Source organism: Phyllostomus hastatus, unplaced genomic scaffold, assembly GCF_019186645.2.
Source record: "Phyllostomus hastatus isolate PE091 unplaced genomic scaffold, TTU_PhHast_1.1 phas_scaffold_345, whole genome shotgun sequence".
In the NCBI taxonomy this organism is placed as follows: Eukaryota; Metazoa; Chordata; class Mammalia; order Chiroptera; family Phyllostomidae; genus Phyllostomus; species Phyllostomus hastatus.
Window position 1 is genome coordinate 16602388 of NW_025334024.1, and position 26200 is coordinate 16628587.

The 26200-nt window shown below is 52.6% G+C and overlaps 1 protein-coding gene across 3 annotated transcripts in view; it reads right to left on the reverse strand.

Annotated features, from left to right (window-relative positions):
* Positions 1–6976: 6976 nt before the first annotated feature.
* Positions 6977–26200, reverse strand: part of CDH3 (cadherin 3) — a 39613-nt gene continuing 20389 nt past the window's right edge. For 2 of the 3 annotated variants that reach the window (XM_045818604.1, XM_045818605.1), the window contains exons 3-16: positions 24262–24347; positions 22785–22910; positions 22471–22626; positions 22234–22378; positions 20828–21003; positions 20047–20175; positions 18958–19143; positions 17575–17816; positions 17051–17196; positions 15731–15955; positions 13130–13336; positions 10679–10809; positions 10157–10303; positions 6978–8177 (exon numbers count right to left, since the gene is read on the reverse strand). In XM_045818604.1, coding sequence (XP_045674560.1) covers positions 7968–8177; positions 10157–10303; positions 10679–10809; positions 13130–13336; positions 15731–15955; positions 17051–17196; positions 17575–17816; positions 18958–19143; positions 20047–20175; positions 20828–21003; positions 22234–22378; positions 22471–22626; positions 22785–22910; positions 24262–24347 — 2312 coding nt within the window. In that variant the 3' untranslated portion in view covers positions 6978–7967. Of the gene's footprint in view, positions 8178–10156; positions 10304–10678; positions 10810–13129; positions 13337–15730; positions 15956–17050; positions 17197–17574; positions 17817–18957; positions 19144–20046; positions 20176–20827; positions 21004–22233; positions 22379–22470; positions 22627–22784; positions 22911–24261; positions 24348–26200 lie in introns of all 3 variants that reach the window. The other variant, XM_045818603.1, reaches the window with a different exon arrangement.

Here is a 26200-nt window from a genome sequence, read left to right on the forward strand (position 1 = left end):
GTTAAGGCAGCTCCTATGGACCTGCGTCTTGGGTCCTCAACAAGACCCTGTGCAGCCAGGCACTCTAGGACCGTCAGGCTAGACCCGGGAGGGCCCTGTGAACCGGCAGCGCTGCAGGGACAGGCTCCCCGGTGCTGGAGGGGTCAGAGGCTGACGGGTGGGGATGTGATCCGCACACTCAGAACTGAGGCGCCATGAGTGAGAGGGAACCTGCCGTCAAGCCCCACGGATAACAATCCCGTCAGAGAAAACATTCCTCCCAACCACGTATCCTTCCACTTCTTACAGGAACTTTAGCTCCATTATAATTGTATGGGGCTACCAACATATATGTGGTACATGCACAAAAACTCTAAGGCTTAGTATTTGTTGCACTGTCCAAGTAGTTCAGTTGGTTAGAATGTTGTCCCAACACACCAAGGTTGCGGGCTTGATTCCCGGTCAGGGCACATACAAGAATCAACCAAATGCATGCACAAGTAAGTGGAACAACAAATCGATGTCTTTCTCTAAAATAAACAAATTAAAAATTTTTTAATTAAAAAAAACCCAACATTTTAAGTGGAAAACCAGCATCCTTTGTCATACTAGAAAGTTAGTATAAAAACAATGACAACAGAACAATGTCGTTAAATTCTCGCCCTTCTTTCTCTGGTTAAGGCCGTCAAAGACTTGCTAAGTGCAAAAAGAGGGCGGATTCTTTCCTTGGCGCAAGCAGTATTAAAAGAAAACGGCGAGTGGAGTGCCCTTCTGTGGATTCGGGACCACTTTACATGTCAGCACCCCGTGCGTGTGCCACCCGAGGTCATCTCACAGCTCCCGTCCCGCCACGGGCACAGTGTCCACACCCCAGGGAGCAGCGGCTTGGTTGGGGCAGGCAGAACTGGTTTCTCCCACCTCCGCCACGCTCCAGCCTCAGTTTACTCCTCTGTGAAATGGGTGGATCATACCCACTCCTGGGATGGTCAGGGTTAAATGAGATCACACGTGGAGTTCCTGGAGTCTCTTGGCTCTGCTGCTTAGCAACTGGGCACGACCGCAGGCGACTGGGCATGACCACGGGCAATGCAGCCTGCCGCCCTGGGCCCCAGTTTCCTCATTTTCAAAAAGGAAATGATAAAAACTGCCTTAGAGGCTTGTAAAGCACTTTTCTTTGACAAATATCTGAGTACCTGCCATGTGCTAGGCACCTCCGCATGAGCTAGGGCTGTAGCAGTAACAAAGAGAGACAAAAATTCCTGTCCTCATGGAGCTGACACTCAAGGGGGCAGAGGGAGGGAGGAGAAAGACGCCAACCAGGACAGACAGATTAAAAATATACTGTGCAGCACGGTAGGAAGGAAGAAATGCCGTAGAAAAATAAGGCACAGTGTGTGGGGTGGGGGTGCAATTCTAAAGAAGGTAATTCAGGACAGTTAGGTGATGACTGCCTTAGGAGGGGAGGGAGCCACGAGGTACCTGGGGGAAGGGCCTGCCAGGCAGAGGGCACAGCAAACGCAGAGGTTGTGAGGCGGGAGGCGGCCGGACTGTTCTGAGAAGAGCAGGAGGAGGCTGATGTAGCCAGAGCGAGGGTGTGAGCAAGCAAAGGCGGCAGCAGCAGCAGCAGCAGCAGCAGATGAGGTCCCAGAAGCAATGTGGTCAGATCTTCCACAGGCTTACGGGAATTCTGAAAGCCTTGATTTTGACTCGGAATGAAACTTTAACCTATTGTCTGGCACATGGTAAGTAGATAATTCACAGAAGCTCTAGCCCTGACCGGTGTTGCTCAGTGGGTTGTGTGTTGTCCTGCAAACTGAAAGGTCACAGGTTCGATTCCAGTCAGTCACGTGTCTGGATTGCAGACCAGTTGGAGGTATGAGAGAGGCAACCGACTAATGTTTCTTTCCCTTTCTTTTTCCCTCCCTCCCACTTTCTAAATAAAATCTTAAAAAAAAAAAAAAAAAAAAAGAAAGAAAGATGCTCTAGTGGTAATTGTTGTGATTACTTAGCATCATCTCCCAGGAATGCCTTGGTAGGTTCCGGGGTGACACAGAGGACTGCCCTGTCTTGCCCCAGCAGCTGGCCTGGCCTTACTGGAAGGCAGCGGGGACGGGCACGGATGGAGCCCACACCAAGCATTCCTGGCCCACCCAGGCCCTCTCGGGTTTCTCCCCGGGCCCGCCACACCCTGGCAGCTTGCTGGGCAGTGGACACAGGAATGCTGAGGCGGCTGAGGGGATGGGCAGCTCATGGCCCACCCTTAACCGGGAAAAGGCCTAATGACAAGGAACAGCAACAATAATCATAGCAGTTAGTTGTTCTTTTCAAAGATCATTTCACAGTGCCTTCCTATCAGTCCTTCGAGGAAACTGAGGTTTAGACGGGGTCAGGCTGGTAAGTCACCCGCATCTGAAACTCCTAGGGGCTGCACTCTTTACCAGGCTCTGCCCCAGCAGACCGGGGATCCTTTCTGCCAGGCTCCCCTTCAGTGAGGGCCCCTGAGAGAGCAGAATCCTGCAGCGCCTGCCCGCCAGCTGCCTGCAGGTCCCAACACGTTTGTTCTAGCTGCCTCCTCAGTGGCTGAAGATGGAGCAGAGAAGAATCAGGTTTCTCCAGCTCTGGGATGGGGCCGAGGTTGCTGAGTCGGGCCTTCCCCTGAAGTGAGCCTCCGGACCAGACCTGGGCCCCACCCTCTCCTTGTCTGACCTCATCTCCCACAGCATTCTGGCGCGAGCGCTCGCTCTCTCTCTCTCTCTCGCTCTCTCTCTCTCTCTCCTCCAGCCACACCGGTGTCCCTGTGAAATGCTGCTCAGACCCAACGAGCATGCTCCTGCCTCAAGACCTTTGCACTTGTTCCTTTTACCTAGACACACGTGCACACTTGCTTCCCTGTATCTTCCAGTCTTTGCTTAAACGCCACCTTCTCAGCGAGGCCCTCCCTGACCACTAGAACCGAGTCCCCACTCCAGCCCTTCACTCCCTGTGCCCCTCCCCAGCTTCTCCTTCCTTCTCAGCCTCGCCTGTCTGCGCACCATCATTGTGCTGATTTGTCTGGTTTACGGCTGTCTCCCATTGAATAAGGACCCTCACGGTGCAGAATGGAGCCTGGGGTGGGGAAAACAGGGGAGAGTCTCCTGCTCCCGGGTGAGGGGCGAACTCTGCCCACTCGGCCACACTCCGGCCCAGTGTTTTAGCAGTCCAAGAAGCCGGATTAAAACCTGGCCTTCCAGACTGCACTGAAGACACGCTTGTACACATAGGGAGACAGAGTATCTTTTAATTGACAGTTAACGACCTTGATTCATATGGTATGTTGGCCCTACACACATTTTTGCCTGGAGCCCCCATATATTAGGGTTGAGATTTTTAGGTTTTCTCAATCTTTATATGCCTGGCACCCGGAACAGTACTGGATACTGAACACACGCTCGGTAAGTAGTTTTTAATGAATGAGTAAAACAACCCTGGGGTGACGCCCCACACATTCAAGGGGACCCCAGACGTGGTTGGAAATGCTATGGCTTCTCTGTACCAGGGCCTCCGCCTCCGCACCAGTGTGGCCAGCTCGGCCCTGGGTGGGAGGAGACGGGGCAGAACCTGAAGAGCCCCTGAGCTGCCTGCCTGCCTGCCTCACACCCCGCGTGGAGCTGGAGTCCTATTTTTAATCCTAAAAGAGCCCACACTTTAATCTCTCTAGTCCTAAGTTTCGGTTAAAAAAGGAAACCATGAAACCCCTTCTCCCCGTGGCTGTGAGTGGGAGAGTATATGTAACTGACTCCGGGCACTCGAAGGGCCAGGCCAGTCACTGACCGACAACTACTACTGTGGCCGCCGCCACCATCGTCACCAAAGTGTCCGAGGAAGTTTCTGCCACACAGCAGACTCCTGCACTTGGCACTCGGCCGCCATTGTGACTGCTCTGCCCTGGGGCTCCCTCCCTTGGTAGCCGAGCTGGGAGGGGCGCCAGTGCGGCGTGGCTCAGGTGAATGGCGCCCTCTGCTGGGCGCCCGGGGAAGGGCCTTCAGGGAAGCCACAGGCACCCTGACTCCTGGAGTCTGCGACTACCTGGCTCAGGGTGGGGAGGGCCCCTCCCACCCCAGGTGTGAGTGTGTAGGTAAAGGGGCAGTAACGGACCGCCAGTTTCTCGGCGACAGTGGTGATAACTACAACACTTCTGCAGCACTTGTAGTGCCATGCACCCTTCTGAGCACTTTACAGACACTAACTCGATTTGCTCCCCCTTTTCCCAGATGAGAGAAAAGTGAGGCACAGAAAGGTGAAATGACTTGTCTACGGTGTCATGCCTGCCAGCGCTGGGATGTGAACTGTGCCCTGACCCCCACCTCCTGGGTGGAGGGTTTCAGGGGGAGGTAGGCTCTGCCGTTAGCCAAAAGGGGCCCATGGCGTTCCATGGAGTCTGGAACTGGACCTGCAGGGTGTGGGCTACCAAAGGGGCTTCCAGGGTGACCACCCCCCGACTGGCCACCCCTCAGCATTTCCCTGCCTGCGTCTTCTTGCCGTGGCCATGTGTGGGCCTGTCGTTAAAGAAGGTCTGTGCCTAGTGTAGGAAATCAGACGTTTGAGGCCCCACGTACTTATCCACCTCCCTGCAAGGGCCTGAAGGCAAGACCCACCTAAGACAGATCCTATAGGCAGCCTCTTTGGAAGGAAAAAATGAAGGTCATCAGGTCAGCCACAAGGGGAAAGGCATGGTGGGAAGTGAGGTTTGGGCTCTGCCTACCTCTGCCCCGCCAAACGGATCTTGGGGAGTGCCTGCTTTTCGATCTGCCATCTTTTGTCACCTATAAAACAACTGGGGTGTACTGGGGGCAGATATCTAAATGCTCTGCATTTAGGGGCTCTTAAGGAGAAATATTGGGAGGATGAGGCCAAAAGGTGGCACCCCAACCTCTTCTTCGAACAAAGCTATTTTATCTTTTTGTTGTTGTTGGACTTGGGTTCTGGGACTTTGGCTTTTAAAAGTCTAATGGAGGGCCCTGGATGGGTAGCTCAGTTGGCTTAAGCATTGTTGTGATACGCCAAAGTTGCAGGTTCCATCCCCAGTCAGGGAACATATGAAAATCAGCCCAGTGCATGCATAAGTGGAACAATAAATCAATGTCTCTCTCTTTCAAAATCAAACAAACAAACAAAAAACAGGGAGAAGAAGGTAATCACTTAATAGAATGAGCCTGAGGGGTCCTTTCAGCACCAACACATCATCACAGACTGAACCTCCACTCAGAATCAGCCAGCCTTGATCCCCGGAAAGACCCCCCACCCACGCCCCACCCCTCCCTAGTTGTTGGAAGACTGGCTCTGAAGCATCCGCAGAGATGGCTGCTCTGGGGGGTTTAACAGTGTTAGAGGCAAAAAGTAGAATCAGTAACGTCCGTGGACAGTGGTGAGGTTAAATAAATACTAACATATCCAACCAGGACAGGCTGGAGACAACACGGCTGCCTCCTGGTACGTCCTGTTACACGATATAATGCGAAATGTGCATGTACTGCATAGGGGGAATGGATGGGAAGGATGCACACCCACCCAACTACTGAACAACAAAACATGGAAGATTAATTAATATTCAGGGTATGGAAAATCAAACATTCAGGTGGTCCCACTGGCATGGATGATCACACTGGTTACAGTTGGCGCCCACTCTGAGTGCTTAGCACTGGCGATTTTAACTTATTTCGACTTTTTATTATAGGCCCTAAAGACTAGTCCCTAAGCTCCTATTTTGCAGATGAGAAGCAGGCTCCGAGTAAGAGTGACGTCACATCCATCCCCAACCCAGAGCCCAGGATCTGTCCTTCCAAACCCCTCGGGGGCTCATGACTGGCTCCAGCCCCCAAGGGACCTAGACCCATCCAGTCTAAGCTTGGCTAGGAATGGCCATTTTCCCTCCTCAACCCCTTCCAAAAACCTTAGGGGAAGAAGGCCAGCCTGAACGGTGGTTGTTTGGTTTTATTATTAGTCTCCACACAAGACAGGGTTTCAAGCCTTATTCAGGTGTCTCAGAGAGCAGTTTAAGATACGAGGCTGCAGGTGTTTGCTGGCTGAGACACCTAATCCTCCCTCACAGCTTCCTCAGGGAAGGCAGCAGGGGCCTGGGAGGGGAATCTAAGGCTGCAGCTCACAGAACAGACAGGAGGCGGCCCTGCCTGTGGGCTGAGGTGCTACTGACAGAGGATGGGTGAGGTGGTTTCTTACCTTAGTTCCCCTTCTGACTTCCCTCTCCGGCCTTCCGGACGCCCTCAGCCTGGGAGCTTAGTCTTAACCCTGCGTGTGCATCAGGAATTACCTGGAAGGCTGGTTAGAACAGCGTGCAGGGTCCCGCCTGCAGGTGACGCGGCTGCTGATGGCCCAGGGACCGCGCTCGGAGGACAGCTGCTTTACAGAACGAGTCGGTCCTGCAGGAAGGAAACATTTATTTCTACCTCAGCCGCCTTTTCGGCTTCACTTCAGAGTCTTTTCTGTCGGTTCATCGCAAAGAGAAAATGTAAACTCTGCTTTAACAAAGGCACGCAGGAACTGTTCTCTCCCTGCCGTCTCGTCAGCCTCCTGTCTGTGTCTGTCCCTGGGTGTCGTCGGGAGCGTCCCAGTTTCACTGACAGGAGGGGCGAGTTCTCTCTCTTTCTGTCTGGCTTGACTTTGATGATGATCAGGTGTCATTAAAAAATAAACAAAAACAAAAAGGCCATTCTTTAAAGCAGGAAAGTCCCCTCAGAGGGGCTGATGGCAAGGATGTGTTTAAAGGAGGTAAGTGAAGTGCTGTCCAGCCTAAATGGCAGCCATTCTCAATGAACACATACAGCGCTTACCATGTGCCAGATTTACTCGCTTCATCTCCACAGGTACACCTCGCTTTACGCCTGAAAAGTCTGCAGCAGGCAGAGGTCAAGCGACTTGCTAGGACCTAGCAGAGCCGGACCCTCCCCAACCCCTGCCTTTCAACCCAGAGCCCACAGCACGGGAGAAGAAATCACGCAGAACGCCACGTGGGAGCAGAGTCGCCGTTCGAGGAAAGACATCACCTGCCGTGCAGGTGGGGCCCGGTGCAGGGGACCGGAGGCTCACTGGACCTCTCACACCTGCGAGCCAGCAGCTCTGACTCTGTGGGGGAGGGGTGCCGCGGTGGCGGCGGTTTGTCCCCACGGGGCCGGTGAAGGAAGCTGTGGTGAAGCCGGTGGGGTTAAAAGTGCTCGTTCCCCTTATGCGGCTCCGAAAAGTCTAAAAAACCACTGGATCTCTCTCTCAAGTGGGTGAATGGCACGGTATGTGAATGGTCTGCGAGTGGAACTACCTAAAGAGAGTTCACTCCCCTGACAACTCTGAGAAAGTTCCTTTAATAAAAAAGTTCTATTACATGTACACGATTGTCACCGCCCTCCCTCCACAGCACTCTGCAGGGAAAACGAAAACGCAGGAGAACTCAGGTGCGCGCAGCACCAACACGCAGTGACCCATCCGGACAGGAGGCCTCGGTGCCTGGAGAGCAGCGATGAGAGCCCGAGGCCCCAGAGCCGAGGAGCTCCGGCCCGGGCTTCTGGAGGGCTCCAGGGACAGTTGAGGACCCGCCTCTGGCGTCTGAAAACCGCATTAAAAAAAAAATCTGGGTTTTAAAAAGAGGCCTCTTTCTAGGGAGAACGGTCCGTCACAGAGAGAACGCTGTCACGGGGAGTCGGAGTCGGTCCAGGCCCGGGACACAGGGCCCAGCATGTCACGGCAGGGAGGAGCTGCCCGAAAATTCGCCCTCCGAGGCCCCGGGCCTGGGCTGACAGGTGTTCAGTGCTGCAGACGACTGCCCGTGTCTGAAAGGCTCCGGCCCGACCCCTCCAATGTCAGACTCGAGGCTTCTTCCTTCCAAGTTGCTAAGGCCACTTCTCAACAGCCCCCAAGTCTTCGACTGGCGGGGGTGCCAGGCCCTCTGAAGGTGCAGCTGCGGCCGGATGTACAGTCCCTGGCCCCGCCGGTCCAGGGGCCTAGTCGTCCTGGCCGCCCCCATACATGTCCGCCAGCTTCTTGAAGCGGCTGCCCCATTCGTTCAGATAGTCATAGTCCTGGTCCTGGTCCGAGGTCGAGGAGGTGAAGGAGCTCAGGGAGTTGGCTTCAGAGCCGCTGCCCTCGTAGTCGAACACCAACAGGGAGTCATAGGGCGGGGCCGTGGGGTCCATGTCGGCTGCCTTCATGTTCTGTGGTGACAGAGAGCAGGTGGTTAGGGGCCGAGGGACGACACCCTTGGCAGCTCCGAGAACTCCGGCAGGTCGGTTCGCCTGGCTGAGCCTGCGCTTCCTCACCTGTGAAGCCTCCTCTCCCCTCCCTTAAGGCTTTAATGTTGAAATGAAACACTGGGTATAAATGCCCAGCACAGGGCCCTGCCTGCAGAAAGTGCTCAGGGCGACAGTCCAGGGGTGAGGGGCAGGGACTTGAAATCAGATGTGACCCTGGGCAAGTCCCTTAACCCGTCTGTGCTGCTTTTTTCTCATCTCTGAAACGGGGCGGCTCCATACAGTTTTAGAGGAATAAACGAATACATGGCAAGTGCTCACCAGAACAGTCCCTGGCGTAACAGTGGAGCACCATGCCCTCACTTGCGAACTGAGGACAGCAGCAGGATTCCTACCCCGCAGAGCTGATGCAGGGATTAAATGAGGTGTGTCTGCAAACCGTCCAACAGAGACATTCTAGGAACTGACTTCGCCTGACTGGAGGGGAAAGCTCCAGACAGCTAGCTCTGAGGTGTCTCAGAAGCTACCCCAGGTGTCTCCCCTCAGATGCTTTCGTTTTGCACAACGCTCTCCAATGTGCTCAGGCTACTTCTCGATGGCAAGAAGTTTAGCTTCCTTTTCTGCAGAAGAGAAGGCTGAGCCGGAAGGAGTGACAAGGCAGGGGGAGGTATCCTGACCGCCCATCGAGCCCTTTGTCCACTGCTGCTTCCTCCCACTCCACAGTCAGTCCATCCATCCATCCACCCGCTCTCCCACCCATCCTATTAAAAACCTCCATTTAGCCCTGGCTGGTGTGGCTTGATTGGTTGGAGCATCACCCCAAAACTGAAAGGTCATGGTTTCGATCCCCTGCCAGAGCACATACCTAGGTTGTATGTTCGGTCCCCAGTCGGGGCATCTGCGAGAGGCAACCAATGGATTTTTCTATCTCACACCAATGTTTCTCTCTCTCTCTCTCTCCCTCTCCCTTCCTCTCTCTCTAAAACCCATAAGCACGTCTTCAGGTGGATTAAACAAACAATCTCCGTGCATGGATGGCTAGTGAGGTACCCAGCTCGTATCATTCTCTCCTGTGCACCTAGTTCAGTGGTTCTCACAACCCTGGCTCTGCTTGATGCCCTTAGGGAGCTAAACACATCAGAGCCTAAAAATACAGATGCCGGGGTCCCAAAATCCCTCAAATGTGTGACCAGAGTTAACTGGAGACACTCAGCTATTAGCAATAATAGCTACCATTAGGTAGCAATTGCTATATGCCAGGTCAGTGGTTCCCAAACTTAAATTACCTGGGAGTCTAAAAAATTCCACAGCCAGCCCAGACCACATCTGGGTCAATGACATCACAGTCTCAGGGGCTGAGCCCGAGGCAACAGTTTTTGAAGCCCCTGGGAGACTGCGGTGGGAGGCAGTCTGGGAGCCACCGGGCCGGCACTGCTCCAGGTGCTCGCTCCCTCAGTCCTTAAAGCAGCCTCTTACACAGCCTCAGGCCCCGCGCTTCCCTCCACACAGGAGCCATGTGGGATTCAGAAGCCCGAACCAGGTGCTCTGGCTCCAGGGTTTTTTCCTGACAACCACTGTACAGAGTGGGGCAAGAGTAGGTTTATAGTTGTTTATACAGAAAATAGTACAAGAATAAACAGTAATACAAGAATAAACTGTTTCACGTACTCACAACTATACACCTACTATTGCCCAACCCTGTCTTCGTTGAATAAATGAATAAACTATTCCTAGTCCATTCTTCACCACTCTGCAAGTTAAGAGTTTCAAGGAGGAAAAATACAGGCCCAGAAGTTACTCAAATGTGCTGGAGGTTGCACGGCTGGCTGGCTGGCAGCGAAGTCAGGACTTGAACCAAGAGCCAAGACCCTGGGCCCACGCTCTCCTGCGTCTGCCGTCGGAGCCCGGACACAGGCCGCCCCGGGCTGTCCCCCACGCCTCACCTCAGTGATGAAGGTGCCGATCTCGTCCGGGTCGGCTGGTCGTGGGCGGTACATGGGTCTGAGGATAAAGGCTGGTGCCACGTCGTTGCGGACAGCAACTGGGGGCCGGGCCTCCAGACCCCGGTGGAGCTGAGTGATGTCATAGTCCTTCAAGAAAGGACAGCGTGACATTGAGGAGGACACCCCCCACTCTCTCATTATTTATGTTTCACCCCTCTTCCCTGCCATTTGGATATTCTGGTCATGGGTAGGTCTTAGAAGACAGGAATGTCAGTGATTTTCGAAAGCCCCAGTTACCACACCCCTCTCCCCAGTCACCTTGACTGGGGCCAAGGAGACTACAGCCATGGCCCAGACGCCCTCTCAGAAGAGGAGAGTTGGGGTGGGTCCTGCAAGAGGACTGATGCTTTAGGCCAGGATCTGGTCAGTGTAGCTAAGAGGGTTAGTTGGTTGACCTAACCATCCCTGCCAATGGCCCCGGGGACACCCACCTCCCAAACCCCAGACCTCCTATTGCCCTACCTGGTCCTCCTCGCCACCCCCTTCTTCGCCATAGTAGAAGACGTTGTCACGGGTGTCGTCCTCGGGGAGAAGAAGGGGCTCCTTGACCTTCCGCTTCTTTCTCACCAGCAAGAGGAGCACCAGGAGGAGTACTGAAAGGGTGGGGAGTGTGAGTGCTCACCCCCCACAGCCACACAGCGGGCCAGCCCCCCAAGCCCTCAGAACCCCATCTGATTTTAGGTCCCTCCGTGCAGCAGCCAGTGCTTTACACACCTCGATCGTTCCCTCGCACCGAGGAAAGCCTGTGACTCCTTATCAAGTGCACAGGATTTGCCCTGGCCTGTCCCCATCCTCTCCCCAGGTCTGGTCACTGTGGCCTCCTTGGGGTTCCTTCAGCGCACGTGGTAGGTTCCCACCGCAGAACCTCCCTCTGAGCCCTCGCCTGGTCTGGAACGCTCTCCATGTGCACGCACAGCCTTCAGCCTCGGTCTCACAGGCCACCCCCCGCCCCCCCTGGGCAGCACTGTGACTCCACCCCCCACCTATGATTCTGTATCACTTATTGTGAGTCTTCCCTTGTTGATAGTACTGGTCCCTAGGGAAATTCTCCTCTGCAGGGACGGAACTCTTCCAGCTGATGTCACTTTTCAACAAGACTCTGTTTCAGTCCCCAGGTGTCCCCTAAATTAGCCATAGACTTTAAGTCAAAAGCAAAACAACTTGGATATTGTGCAGTAATTTGAACTCAAGTGCAAGTGCTCTGTTGGAATTTTAAGGGTGGGACTAGCTTTTAGTGATATGGTTTAGATATGGGGGGAAGGCCAACTAATGCCTGGCTGCTCCCCCATCGGCCATGACCACACCAAGTGTGTCCCATCGGAAGAGGTACCCCTGGCCCTCTCTCAGTGACGATGCTGAACAGTGGCTGCGTCCAGATATGACATTGCTCTCGGCCTGCCAAGGGAACCACTGCCTCTCTCTGGCCAGATGACACAGGCCTCCCCTCGTAGGGAGCCCACAAGTTCTTAGGATGTACCTCTCACACTGGAGAGACCGTGACCTCTCCCAACCCTCTTCCTCCCTGGTGGGCCTGGGGAAAGGCAGGAGGCGAACGAGATGTCTCACCTGCACCCGAAGCCTATGTGTCCCACTGCCTACCGATGTCCCCATTGGGGCTGGACTGGCAAACCTCCTCCCATGGTCCTGCCCACACTGGTAATGAGAACTCCTGTGTCTTCTTGTTCAGGCCTCTGATTCATCGGTGGCTCTCTTCCGCACACCACACACCAAGTGATATGGATGAACTGATTCTACCTTAAAATATCACCACCTCCAGTGCCACCCTGGTTAGAACCACCAACAACCACCTCTCCGCAGGTAATGGCAGTAGCTCCCGAGTGGTCTCCCTGCCTCCATTCCTGCCGCTCTACAGACTGTCCAGCACTACTCAGTCGGAACCCCGAATCCCTCAGGAGTGACCCCTTTGCCCCAGACCTCTTCTGACGACTTCCGTGTCACCCAGAGCCTTAACAAGGGACTACAGGGGCCCGCATGACGCTGCGCCTCGCCCACCACCTCTCGCTTTCTGCCCCCGGCCATCTCTGTTTCCACACACTGAGCATAGCGCTGCCTCGGGGCCTTTGTGCTTGCTCCCTAGATACCTGCTGAATCACTTCCTCCTCTTTTTCAGGTCTTTGCTTGAAAATCCCTTTCTCAGCAAGGCTTTTCCTGCCCACCTATTTAAATCTGCACGCCTCCTTCCCCTCCACTTTCTTTTTCTCCATAGCAACATCTATCTCCCCACCAGATTATCTGTTGTCTGCTCCCTGCCATAGAAAGGAAGCTCCACGAGGGCAGGGGTTGGTCTGCTTTGTTAAGTGCTGCACCCCCAGTGCCTGAAACAGTCCTTGGTGCACAGCACGTGGGTAATTAAAGCTCGCTCGCGTTGTATTCGTGTCTGATTGAGCAGGTGCTCCCTGTATAAGAACTCAGTGAGTGAAGAGGCAGATGTGATGGGTTGTACCTTTATAACAAAGAAACTGCTTTTTAACTGAACGCTCCCGCCCACTGGCCCAGTGGTCATCGCACTCGAGCACGCATCAGGACTCTCTGGAGGACTGTTACAGCCGGGTCCTGTCTGAATCAGCAGGTCTGCAGGGGGGCCTGAGAACGGGCCTTTCTAACAAATTCCCGGTAAGGCCAATGCTGTTGGTCCACAGACCACTCCTTCAAGACCACTGCTCCAGCCTCTAGATGCAAACGGCAGAGGTCCGTTTTCTCACCACTGAATCCCCAAAGCCCGGCACGTGCCAGACGCTCCATAAACATCTACTGACTGATCGACACTCCTGGAATTAAGAGTTTAAGGAAGAGATGGGCAACACTAGTGGCCCCTTTGTCCCATGTAAGTTCGGGGTGGGATCAGGTCTTCCAACTACCCCACCCTTGGACGGGGAGGGCATGGGCACTCACGCAGCAGAGCCAGGATGGCCCCCAGGATGGGCAGGAGGAAACCCCCCTTCCAGGGGACGGGGCAGTTCTCCACGGGGCCGTGGCAGTCGCACACGATGGCCCTGATCACTGCTGGCTGCTCCTTGTTGCCGCGGTCCGACAGAGACAGGTGCACGTCGTATTCGTCTTGCTTCAGGAACTTCTTCAGCAACAAGACCACTGTGTCCCCTGGTGGACAGATAACACGGTTCGCCTTGGGGAACTACGAATGGATCCTGATGGGGTTTGAGGGGTTCCAGCCTCTACATCTGGGTGAAGGGAGAAACATCCCCAAAGCACACTCATCCCAAGTGTGAAAAATTGATATTTGGCCAAAGCCAAACTATTATGGTAAGGATTATTTGAACCGAAAAATAACATCATTAAAAAAACACACAATAATCATAGTATTTTAAAAATAGGAAGTTTTTAAAAAGTTGTCATGCACAGCCAGTAATTTCTCAGCACCACTACCTTCTCCAGGGCCCCTCGCAGCGGAAAAAGGGGCCAGGAGGGAGGGCTCACCCCGTCCCCGCTCGGCAGTGGCCGGCAGAGCCCTGCAGGCTGAGCGTTTGGACTGCCTTCTAGAGAGGCCGGCGTGGGGCATTTCACCTAAACACCCCCATCCCACCCTGCTCCCAGAAACCAGAGGGCCGATTTCTCAGATGCTGCTGCTGCTGGTGGTGCTGCTGCTGGTGGCTGCAGTGACTAAACTGACGCTTCCCATGGACCGAGCTCTACACCCATCTGCACCACGACGTGAAGGCAGGTCCTGTCCCCTGAACTTGACTGCTGTGGAAACTGAAGCCCAGGGTGGCCAAGTAACCAGCTTGAGGTCACGCTGGGCAGAGTTTGAATTAAATTTCCTAACGACAGGGACAAGATTGGGTCAAAAAACTAAATTCAAACCAAGAACCAGGCACCGATACTATTATCAGGTGCCGGCAGCACTGGGCTTTGGCTGTAACGCTCGCGCCCGACGGAGCCGGGTCTGACTGTTGCCGGGGAATCGCAGCGGTGGAAACGACCGCGTGCGTCCACCGCGCACTGACGGACCACACCAGGCACTTTTCACGAAGCCACTCCATCTCCCCAGTAACTGTGGCAGCAGGTGCAGTTATCGGGACCGCCCCACGGAGGAACAGTGGGGCTCAGTAGCCTGTCCACAACCTCAAAGCTGGTAAATGGAGGGGTCAGGTCCTGGACCAAGGCAAACTGGCTCGAGTCCACGCTCTCCAAACAGCATGGTCAGGGAGGAAAAAATGACTTCTGGGCCACAAGGGGGTGACAGGAGACCAGTTTGGGCTCCCCAAAGGACAGGTGCTGGATATAAACACCCAAATCACAGGGGTCATGAAAATGAGCCAACTGGGGGGACTTGTGTGGTTCACCACATGTCCAAAATTGCAATTCTTTGTTGTTCCTGGAAAAAAAACACCCAACCCCGTTTTGCAGGAGGAAAGAAAGGAAGAAACAAAGAACCAGCGTGGGTGTGTGAAGCAGACTGGGAAGTTCTTTCTGTGCTGCGCTCAGCAGCAATGACAGACCCTGGGCATCTGGTTTCTTTGGGGCAGAACCTGAACGTACTGGTTCTCCATTTCCCTCCCAGGTGACCTTGGCCCCAAGAGGAAGAAGAGAGGAACATTTTACGGGAGAATGATGCAATGTTTCTCCAGGGACCTCACTGGCAGATGGGGCTGGATCTACCTTTCTCATGCGCCCTGCGGGGGCCTCCCCCATTGATACCAGTAAGAGCCCTCTGCGGGCCTGACGAACGAGAAGCTACCAAAAGCTGGAGAAGCTCCAGGGGTATCAGAAAGGACAGAGGCGGATGGGAGCAGAAATGGTGTGGTCAGGGGCTCTGGCTTCAGTCTCTACTGCTCACCCACTGTGTGCCCTCGGGCATGCTATTCAACCTCTCATTTATAATCAGGGATAACAAATACTGACTGCAGAGGTGGTAGAAATATTAAATAAGGACAAAAAAAAAAAGCATGTTGCATTCGCTAGGATTCAACAAACAGTAGGCAGCAGACTTTTCCAGTAAATCAGACGGCCTGGACTCAAATCTTGGGGTCATTGTTTTCTAGCCACAGAGCCTCTGGCAAGATTTTTAAACCTCTGTAAGCCTTGATCTCCTCATCTGTGAAATGGGTATGCACATGCATATGTGGTAGTAGTACCTTCTTCAGGGGATCATTGTGAGGATAAAAAAGGCTAATCTACGTAAAGCATTTGAAGGCGTGTCTAGCACAGGCCAAGCAGGCTTGGTGCCTGTCAGCTATTATCACAGTGTCGGGGTCCTGACTCATGTGATACGGAGGAAGTCACGCCCTCTCTCTGGGCCTGTTTTTCCATCTGTACAGGAAGGCAATTGGGCTACAATGGTCTCTAAGCGCTCCTGTGGAATTCCAAAGGCTTACACTGCGTTGATAATTAGTGTTGGATTGACGTTCTTGAGAAGATCGTTACCTCTGTGACCCACAAGATGCTGAGCCGGGCATGTGTGTCAAGTCCTGGTATGAGGCCAACCCCCACCCTGCAGAGCCGGCACCCGCCAGCCACCACTGTGCACGCAGTTACCTTTCTCACTGACTTCTGCCGTCCAGTAGAGGTCCGAGTTGTGTGTGAGCTGGGCCTGGAAAGGGGAGGTGTGGGGGGGCAGGTCCTTGTCCGTGATGTTCAGCACTTGGGGCACAGGGCTCTGGTTGCAGACGGTGATCCGACGGGGCTCAGGGACAGGGCCGTGGTCGTTGACGTCCATGAGTGTTAGCAGAAGGGTCCCCGTGCCAGTGGCGGGAGGGCTCCCTGTTTGTAATTACACATACGACCCTTTTTCAGTATCCGCCCTTGGCTTGGGCTGATGAATCAACGCTGACCTACTCAATCAGCCTTAGGGAGGGTCTTGTTTACTGACCAGCTACAATCTCTCAAGACCCTCCACACGCTTGCTTCACTGCAGATCAAACCGGTGATGGTGGATATGAGGCAATCATGCCGGCATTCTCATTTTGTGTCCACAGCAGACACCACTAAGGGGTCAGAGCACTGAACTGCAGCCACTTCATCCAGACCGCCACTACCAGTCTATCACAGAGTGAAACCTACTGGCCGCCTCAGGGCTAACTCCGTGTTTGCCGGTCAGCTTCAGGGCGGCTTCCCCTCACAGCCCTGTGGTGACCTCCCCCTGCGCCTCCAGGCCTGGAGTCACTCACTGAGTGTCAAACAGAGATAGCAGTCTCACCGAAACCCTCGACCCTGCCACAGCGTGGCATCACTCATCAGGCCCAGCACTTCCAGGCGGCCCCTTCCAACTTCCAATTAACCAAGGGGAGATGGACAGGCCAATTCAGGATGTCTCCTAACTCAGGTCTTAGGAAAATGAGAACCACGGCCAGCCATTCTGGACCAGTTTCTGAGACTGCTCTGCGGGCGCACTCTCCCTCCCAGGAGCACGCCCACGCCTCCCCTTCCCCCCCCCCCGCGCATCTCCTAGACTCCAAGGGACCCCACGAGACTTGCAACCAGGGGAGCAGTGGGCAGTGGCAGGTTGTCCCAGGCTGACCCCCTGAACTTGTCCCCACGGCCCCCTTCTCTCCGACTGTCCAGTGAGCTGATGGCAGCCCCGCCTGGGCTCTCTGCCCTGTCGCTTCTTCTGTCCCAAGCCCTTCCTTGTCTCACTGTCCCCAGCTTTAATAAACACACTCTCAAAATAAAATATAAATTTAAAAAACAGACTCCTCTGAAAGACCCCTTTGGCTCTCCAGATAGGACTGCTAACAACCCCCTCCACACACACACACACACACACCCCCCACCCTCTGCCTGTGAAGGGGACGTGCTGTGTTACATGACCTGGGAGCCAGAGGTGCCTATGAGGAGGGGCTGGGAGGAAGCTCTCACCATCGTCCGTGGCCAAGACCACAACTTCGTAGATGTCGTTCCTCACGAACCGCTCATCCTCACGGTCCAAGACCCCTGCAGCAGTGACCTGCCCACTGTCTGGGTCCATTGCTAGCCACCCGGCTGGGTCTCTCAGGATGCTGTAGCTAGAGTGGAAGAGTTAAGAAGAGTCACACACAGGACGCTCAGAATTCTGGTGTCGTCGTTCAAAACATCTTCATGCCAACCAGTAGGCGGTGCCGTGGTGACACAGGACTCCTAAGCAGGATCACACACAAGATGCATCTTGCCCCTAAATGAGGCCTGAGCAGCAGGGGCGGGGGGTGGGTGTGGGGACGGTGCAGCAAGGCTGTGTAAGAAGGAGCAGGAACACCTGCCCCAAATCCCTGCCCAGAATTTTCAGCCTTGGGGAGGGCAGGAAGGGGAGGCAGGGGAGATGCTCAAAATATTTATCAATCTTTGCAACAATTACAATAAACGACCCACCCAGAAGCACCAGTGCACCTGAGCCCGCTCCTGCATACCTGATCTTCTGGCTCCCCCTGTCAGGGTCCTGCGCAGTGTAGGTGCAGACAGGCTCCCCAACTGAGATATTCTCCTGCACTGTGATGGCTTTGGAGGGTGGGACAAACGTGGGTGCCTCATTCACATCCTCCACGTGGACCAGCACGGTGGCCGTGGAGGTTGGGAGCTTCACTACAAAGTGAGCCTCGTTGGTCACTTCAATGTACAGAGTGTGCTGGTTTTTGGCCTCGAAATCCAAGCCCTGGGAGAGAGGGAGGACTTGAGCTGCCATTCTCTGAGCAGCCCCAGGCGGAGCTGTGATGTGAGAAGGAAGGGCCCATGGCGAGGGGCCTGAGAATCTCACCGGCCACAACACTGCCCCTGCCCCATGCCATAAGCCACCTGCATTTTCTGAGTGGACATCCAGTGGGGCCTCTCAGACCACCCCGAAGGCAGCAGGCTAGTAAAGCCTCAGAACTGGTTCCCAATGGGGTGGAGACGCCCCCTAGCAGGTGCAGTACAAACTTACAGAGGCATCTCTAGTCGTAATGACTGGGGCTGCCACTGGCATTCACAAGCTGGGGCGGGGATACAGAGAACTGTCCCGTACCCCATGTGACTTGCCAATGCCCCCTTGGACATCTGCGTATTCAAGGATGTGAAAAATCTGTTTGTAACTGCAATCCAGAACATGTTTTGGATTGCAGTTATACAAAAACAGCTTCTGGCATGGTTTAGATATATACTGAGTTTTCTAGGAGTGGAGCTTCTAAGGGGAAATGGTAATTTGATTTGTTCAGACCTTTCCCCAGAGTTGTTTATTTGTTGTTCTGGAAAGAAAACAACACCACGTGTGGCGTGAGCCACCTGAGCGACACAGTATTCACTTACATTTGGATAATTCTATAGAGATACTAAGGAAATCAAAGAAAGATTAGTCCCACCCTCCTAAAGCATCAATTTTATCCCAGAACTTTTTGAGAGGCAAGGGTATGCCCAGCTACTGAGTACTTTAGAACATTTTACTGTCCAAACACCCAGCTATGGATTAAATGCAAAATCAGCAAGAATCCCCATAACACAGAGGCCCTCTGTACGAGAAGAATGAGCGAGGGCAGCCAGCGGACACTGGGGACTGAGACGAGGGGGCCCTGCTCATCGGCTGCCATCAGATTTGTTGCTCCCACCTGTTTCATGAACTGGGTCCCAGGTTAGGATTTAGCATGGAAGAAGGAATTCGCAACACACAGAGGATGAGACAGTGTTGGAAGCCACTGGCCTGGCGCACTGTGGCGAGTGGCCCAAAGTTAAGTGTCCCAAGACAGGGGTTACCTCCTTGTCCTGGAGGCTGCAGACCCGACTGCCCCAGCCGTGGCCCTTGTCTAAAACCCAAACCGATTCACCTTCTTGGTTGTCAGGATACCCTGGTTGCTCTCGGGGTGGGTGGTGATGGTAAAATGGTCCCCATCGTCACCTTCCAAGATGCGGTAGGTGGCACGCCATGCCGGTGAGTTGGGGACGTCCAGATCAGTCACTGTCAGCCTCTGTACCTCATGGCCCACTGTGTTCTCAGGCACACGGGCCTCGTACTGTCGGCGGGAAGCACAGCACTGTTAGAGTGGAAAGACTGACCACTCTGAGAGACCATTCCATTCTTCCTCAGCCATGAATCTTCCATCCAACTCCAGCACAGCCTCGGGCCTCTCACCCTCTCCACGACCACCCAACCCCTCACCAGGGCCTCAGGGCACGCAGAGATGCAGAACACCCCCAGAACCAGCCTCACAGCTGCTGGGACCGACCACGGCAATCTTGGGCCTGCTGTCCCTACACCCAGGGCCCTGACGCTCCAGGAAGCTCACTGATCTGGGTGCCTGAACCCCACCGTGTGTAGCCACTTAGTTATCTGAGATCAGAAAGGTACAAGGAAGGTGGCAAGAAGGGCTCAGCGCCTGATCTCTCTGGAACCCTGACCAGGAATGTTTTCCCAAGTTCTGGAACAGATGGCAAAGATTGGGAAATCAGCTGCTCAGACATTTTTCAATCGGCCTTAAATAATGTTCAGCAGCCAGAGCTGCCTCAAGATAGAAGGAGTGAGGTGTCATCTCGACTGGCACCGAGTTCTGTCACTGGGAGTGTATGAGCATTCACTGCAGGAAGGTGGGCCGGTATAGGTACAGTGTGCATTGGAACTTTCATCATCACTACAGATTTCCCATTATCCAGCATTTATTATGTACCGGGGATTTCATTACAGAGATTAATTAATTTAAAACTCAGTCAGGATAATGCAGCAGGTATTGTCATTATCCCCAGTTGGCAGATTAGAAATGGGGCGCCGAGGGGTTAGGTGGTTTGCCTAAGGTTTCCAGAACTAGTCAGTACTGGAACTGGAACTCGACACAACATGGGCCGGTTCTGGAGTTTCATTAGAAAGGAAAACCCTAGTCCTTCATCACCTGATGAGGGAAGAAGGCAGGAAGGGGCGTTACCTTCTGGGGATCGAACACGGGAGCATTGTCATTGGCATCGAGGATTTCCACAATGGCCACTGCCGTGGTGGTGGAGCCGTTCCCGTCCATGTCTGTAGCCTGGACAGTCAGCGTGTACTTAGGGACTCTCTGTGGAGAAAAGGAGAGTGGGAGGCCACTGAGAGCTCGGCCTTGGGAGAATGCGGAGGGGAGGGGAACGTTTCTCCCTTGCACAATGTTCTCTTGACACCTCAACCCACCACTCACCCACCACCCCAAAGAACAGAGGCAAAAGACAAAAGGGGAGGGGCACTGCCATCCAAACAACATTCTCGAACCTGTCAGGGGGTAGAGCCTGGGCCCTGCCCGCTGACCGTGGGTGGATGCAGAATAGGGGCTCTAAGCAGGAATTTGGTCAAAGGTATTAATTAGGAAACAGGAGGCAACTCCAACATTCACGGAGCTAATTCCACTTTGTGGCACACAGGGGACAAATCTGGGCTGTGTGCATGTTAAGTGAGCCGTTCCAAGAGGAAATGAGAAAACCTCCAGAAAATATCAAACGTCTGCATTTTATAGCTGCCTCCTCAGCCTTAACAAGATTGTTTGGCAGTGTGCCACTGGCCCAAGGGAGCTGAGGGACACCAACGTAGGAACACAGCAGCGGCCACTGCCAGCTGACTTGAGTCCCCACTGCTCCGCCTTGGGCTTTGGGGCAGGGACGGGGCTCTGCTGAGGGAGGGTGTCAGCGTCCAGCCTGGACAAGCTTGGGTAGAGAGCACTTTTCCTAAGGGGCACTCACCTCCCGGTCCAGGCCGCTGGAGATGACGTTGATGGTGCCCGTGCTCCGGTGGACGGTGAACATGAGGTCGTGAGGGTCCTTTGGCTCTTGGCTATGAATGGAGTAAGCAACCACCCCGTTGTAGGTGTTGATAGCATCGTCCTCATCCGTGGCTGTCACCTGCATCACAGAAGTGCCTGGAGGGGAGAAGGAATGAGTGAGCCCCCTTCCCTCCCAGCTCCACTTGCAGCCTTGCCCACTTCTGAACTGGAAGAGACTCCGTCCTGCTCAGCGGCTTGGACCCACGTTCCACTTTGTGACAGAGATTGCTAATTAGCAGCCATTTTCCATTCTCCCCCTTCTTTCTTAGGGACACGATCCTCATAACCACGTTACGCTGGGCACAGGCTCACCTGGAACAAAGACTATTTCCCAGCCTCTCTTGCAGCTAGCTGTGACCACAGCACTAAATTCTGACGAATGGGATATGCCACCTTGGGAGAAGTGTTTCTCTGAGTATGGGGCTTATTCTTCCCACCCTTCCCCGCTTCCCAGATGTAATGGCTGGAGCTCCAGCAGCAACCATGGGGTAATGCCTGGAGCCATGCCAAAACAGCAGAGTGATGAGATAGAAGGAGTCTAGGTCTCCAGTACTTGAAAACACTATTCCATTCTGAATAGACCATCCCTAAACTTCCTGAATATAGGAGGGGTGGGGGGAGAAGCCTCCATCTTGTTTAAGGCACTGCTTTTCTTCTGGGAATTTGTTACGGGCAATCTAACCGATTCATACTCCTCTGTATGTACTGTCCACAGCCCAGAGAGAAGGAAAGGGCACCCCTTCCCAGCAGCACCTATCTCTGAGATAGGTACACCAACATCTACCTATTTTCCTAATTTCCTGCTGGCCTCTCCCACCCTCTCCTCCAGCCCCGGGAATTTATTTTCCATTCAGCATAAACCATGTTCCAACACCCATCAGTCCCTGCTGCTTTCCTGGGGCTGCCAATTACTGAAGAACCTCGTGTCAGGTGCTGTGTTACTTAAGTTGTGTGTGTTATTTCAAACCTTCACAATTTTTTAAGGTTGGTATTACTGCCATTTTCAGATGTGAGGGGTGAGGCTCAGAGATCAAGAACTTGCCCAGCATCTGAGTAGGTGAAGAGGCAAAAATCAAGATTCAAATCTAGGTGTTTGCGGCTCCAAAACTAGTGGTTCCTAAACCTGCCTGATCACCTGAGGCTCCTGGGAGATCCTCAAGCATACGGATCACGGGTGACCTGTCGCACAGTCAAGGAAGGCAGGTGTGAAGGGTTCTTCCAGCCCAAAAGGGTCTGGGCTGATCTCTAGGTGGTACCATAAGGTGACCCAAGGCCACGTCTGGGCCCAGCAAACCTCTAAAGGTGTCCCCTCTCCAGTCCTCTTACCAGGCAGTACCCCCTCCAAGACGCTCCCTCTGAAGACATCCTGTGTGAACTTGGGCTTGTGGTCATTCTGGTCTGTCACGATGATGGAGATGTTCATGGGCTCTTCCACCGAGGCACCGTTCTCTGACACAGCATGGCCAAAGAGCTGTGGGCACACAGGTCTGGGGTCAGCCTGGCGCTGCCTTTTCCACAAGGCCCTGGGCCCCTGCTTCTCATCGGAGGCTAAGGGTTACTTACCTCATACTTGGCAATCTTCTCCCGGTCCAGCGGCTTATTCAGCAGCAGCCAGCCTGTTTCCTTCTCTATGGAGAAGACACCCTCAGGAGGGCTGTCTGCCCCAGGCCCTGTGATGCTGTAGAAAATCTTGGTGCCTCTGTCCTTACTAGATTTGAGCTGGAAGCAAAAAAAGAAAAAAAAAAAAAAGAAAGAAGCTGAAAAAGTGACACATCTCACGACTGCAGCCACGAACACTGCACGGGGAGGGGTGGAGAGGCGCAGCCTCGTCAGAAAGTGCTCCCACGAGGGAGGCTTTCCTCTGCAGGCCCCAGTACCTGATTCAGCCTCTGAGGGAAGGGGCCCTTGCCATTCTCAGAGACCGATATCGGCGGGACCACCCATTCTCTCTTGCGTCTTTGTAAGATACGTCCGGGTGGGGAGCTCTTCAGTGCCTTCCTTCCCTGTTGGGAGAGAAGACCCCTTCACTGGACATGCAGACAGGTGGCACACGGCCGACACCCCTCGCCTACAGGAGTTAAAGGTGAGGTGAGAGACCCAGATGGGTCTGTTGCAAAAGGAAACTTGAGATAATCTGGGTGCTCACTCACAGAGGAGGATGAGTTAAATATGTTATGGTATATACATCTAGTGGAATACTATGCAGCTCTGAAGATGAGGGACAAGGAAGCTCTCTGTGTGCTGACATGGAAAGACCTTTGATATACACTGCTGAATGCAAAGAACAAGGTCCAGAACAGTTTCTACAAATAGTTTAGCACTTTAATGAACACAGAGTGCTTAATAGATGTCAGACACTGTTCCATCTTTTGTGTAAATAGGTAGGAAAATAAGACCATATACTCACATTTGTTTATACAAATACGAAGTCTAGGGGAATTCAGAACTAATAATAGTAGTTTTCTTGGGAAGGGGCTAGGCAGTATAATATATATATTTAAGTGCAAAAAGAAGCTTAATAGTACATTAGCTTTTACACAAGAGGGGGTAAGAGCCTATTTTTATATCTGTATACATATAAAATATGTAACACATAAAATACAACTATATAGATAACATATGTAATTAAACTCCTGAAGGAAAAAATCTGGTATCAGTGGTTATCTGTGTCTTCTCTTGGAGGGGTGAAGAGGGCATTAGGCAGATGGAGAAAAATAAGGGGAGGTTATTCATTGTATAATTTTAAATATTTATTTTTAAATTTTCAAACCATTTACATATAAGCTATTCAAAAAATTAAAATAAAAGAAGCAATATGCCTTGGCCAGTAGCTCAGTTGAGTTGGTTAGCGCGTCCGTCGTTCTAACAGCCAGGGTTGCGGGTTCCATCCCTGGTCAGGGCATGAATAAGAATCAACCAATGAATGCATAAATAAGTGGAACAACAAACTGATGTCTCTCTCTCTCAAATAAAAAAATTAAAATAAAAAAAGCAGTTGCTGGGGGGAAAATAGATTTTAAAATTTAAAAAGAAGAGAAACAATGTGTGGCCAAGTGCCTAATGTCCATCTTCCCAGAGGCTCATGGGATTGGCAGTTCTGTGTTGGAACCCAGATGATAGGGGAAAGGAGAGGGCCATGGGAGAAAGAACCCAGGAGACAAGGGCATGGAGCGTTACTCTGCTGCCCCTGCTGGGCAGCTGCAAGCACTACACCGCTTAGGTCAGTACCCATGTCCACCACTGTGGGCACCTGAGGGCTCCCTCCTTTGAAGGGATAAGGTGGCTCACAAAGGCAATCTGGGCATGCACAAAGAACATCTTTCTTCCGTCCTGCAGGTGGACATGGTGTTTTACCTGGAATGTTCTATCATTCAGTGCAGCGAAGTCATTGTCAGTGCTAAGCAGGGCCGACTCTTGTCCCGCGCAGACCACGAAAGCTACTGTGGGGAAAGGAGAAAGACAGTATTGAGAAGGGGGGCTTCTGGAAGCTACCCCAGGGAGAGAAGGCCTGACTGGATGGAGGACTGCTCCATGCCCCGTCAGGAGGAGACTGGGCTCACTCCCTCTGAGCAGCAGTGGACCAAATGCGAGTTCCCGATGGGGCTCCCAAGCTTGGTCTCTGGAGGGAAGGCCACTCTGTGGGCCAAAACCCTTTCTTTGTTCACGAGGCCAGAACACCAAGATCACAGACACTGAGTGACATTAGTCCCCAGTGGCCTCATGAGGCTAGGAGTGACCTAAGGTCACAGCTGGAGGCAGAAGATTTTCAGCATTTCTAAAAGCTGTGAGTCTGCCTACGTGCGACATGCATCCTGCTACACCATCACGCACACAGGACCACCTCTGGGTGTTTCAGTCGTCACATTCTTTCTGAATCCCTTTGCTTGGCCACCCTTTATGCAAGCACTCTCAGTTAATAACTACCGTTCACCAAGCCAGAGATGGGCCTATTTTATCCTTACAACTACCCTAACCAAGGTAGGTGTTGGCCCCTTTTAAAACGAGAAAACTGAGGGTCAGAAACCAGGTCAGCGTGACCCCAAAGCATACACTAAAGAGAACTCATAACTAATGTTCTCACTCACCCTGCCTCGTGGCCACAACATGAAATCAGGGAACCTGCCAGAGGCCACACCTGGGCGCATCGGCACCATGCTCTGGCCCAGCAGCTCCCTTTGTGCTGGCCCAGACACCCGCGCTCACCATGGACCAGGCTGCAGCAACACCAGGACCACGGGGACAGTGCTGTGCCCTGCCAAGTTCGGGGTGAGGTTTTCCACCTGCCCTGGTTTGAAAAACTGTCCTTTAGTCTCAAACAATGATTACAATGATGATTGTTTTTAAAATATCCTTCCTTAGTATAAGAAAGGATAACAAATTAGTTATGTGAACGTAATGAAGTATTCAAACAGTATAATATAAAAAAGTAGAACTCCGAAGGATTCATATCCAGAACTCCTTAAAAACTCAACAATGAAAACAACCCAACTGGTTTTGGGAGGGAGGCAAAAAACTCGAAAGGACATTTCTCCAAAGACTATATACTTTGTACTTATTCGTACAAAGGGTGAATAAGCATATGAAATGATATTAATATCATTAGTCCCTAGGGAAGTGCAAATGAAAATCACAATGAGAAACCACTTCACACCCACTGGGACGACTATCACAAAAGACCCCACACATACAGAAAATAGTTAAGTGTTGACAAGATGTGAAGAAATTGGAACCCGCATGCACTGGGAATGTGAAATACTGGTTCCTCAAAAGGTAAATATAGAAATGACCACACGATCCAGCAATTTCACCTCTAGGTGTAGATCCGAAAGAATTGAAAATTGGAACTCAAACAGATACTCACACCTAACTGTCCATCCAGAGCTCAGTAGATAAACAAAATGTGGCTTATACACACAAGGAATATTATTCAGCCTTTAAAAAGAATAAACTTCCAATATGGATAAACCTTAAAAACATTATTCTAAGTGAAACAAACCAGTCACAAAAGGTCAAATACTGTACAGTTTCACTTCCATGAAGTACTTAGGATAGTCAAATTAACAGAGAAAGTAGAATAGGGTTACCAGGGGCTGGAGAGAGAGGGGAATGGGGAGTTATTGTTTAACAGATACAGAGTTTCTGTTTGGAATGATGGAAAAGTTCTAGAGATGGACAGTGGTAATGGGTGCACAACACTGTGAATGTGTTACCACTGAGAATACCACTGAGCTGTTTACTGGAAACAGTCCAAATGTCATCAATGTACAACGGATAGAAACACCATGGAATATGC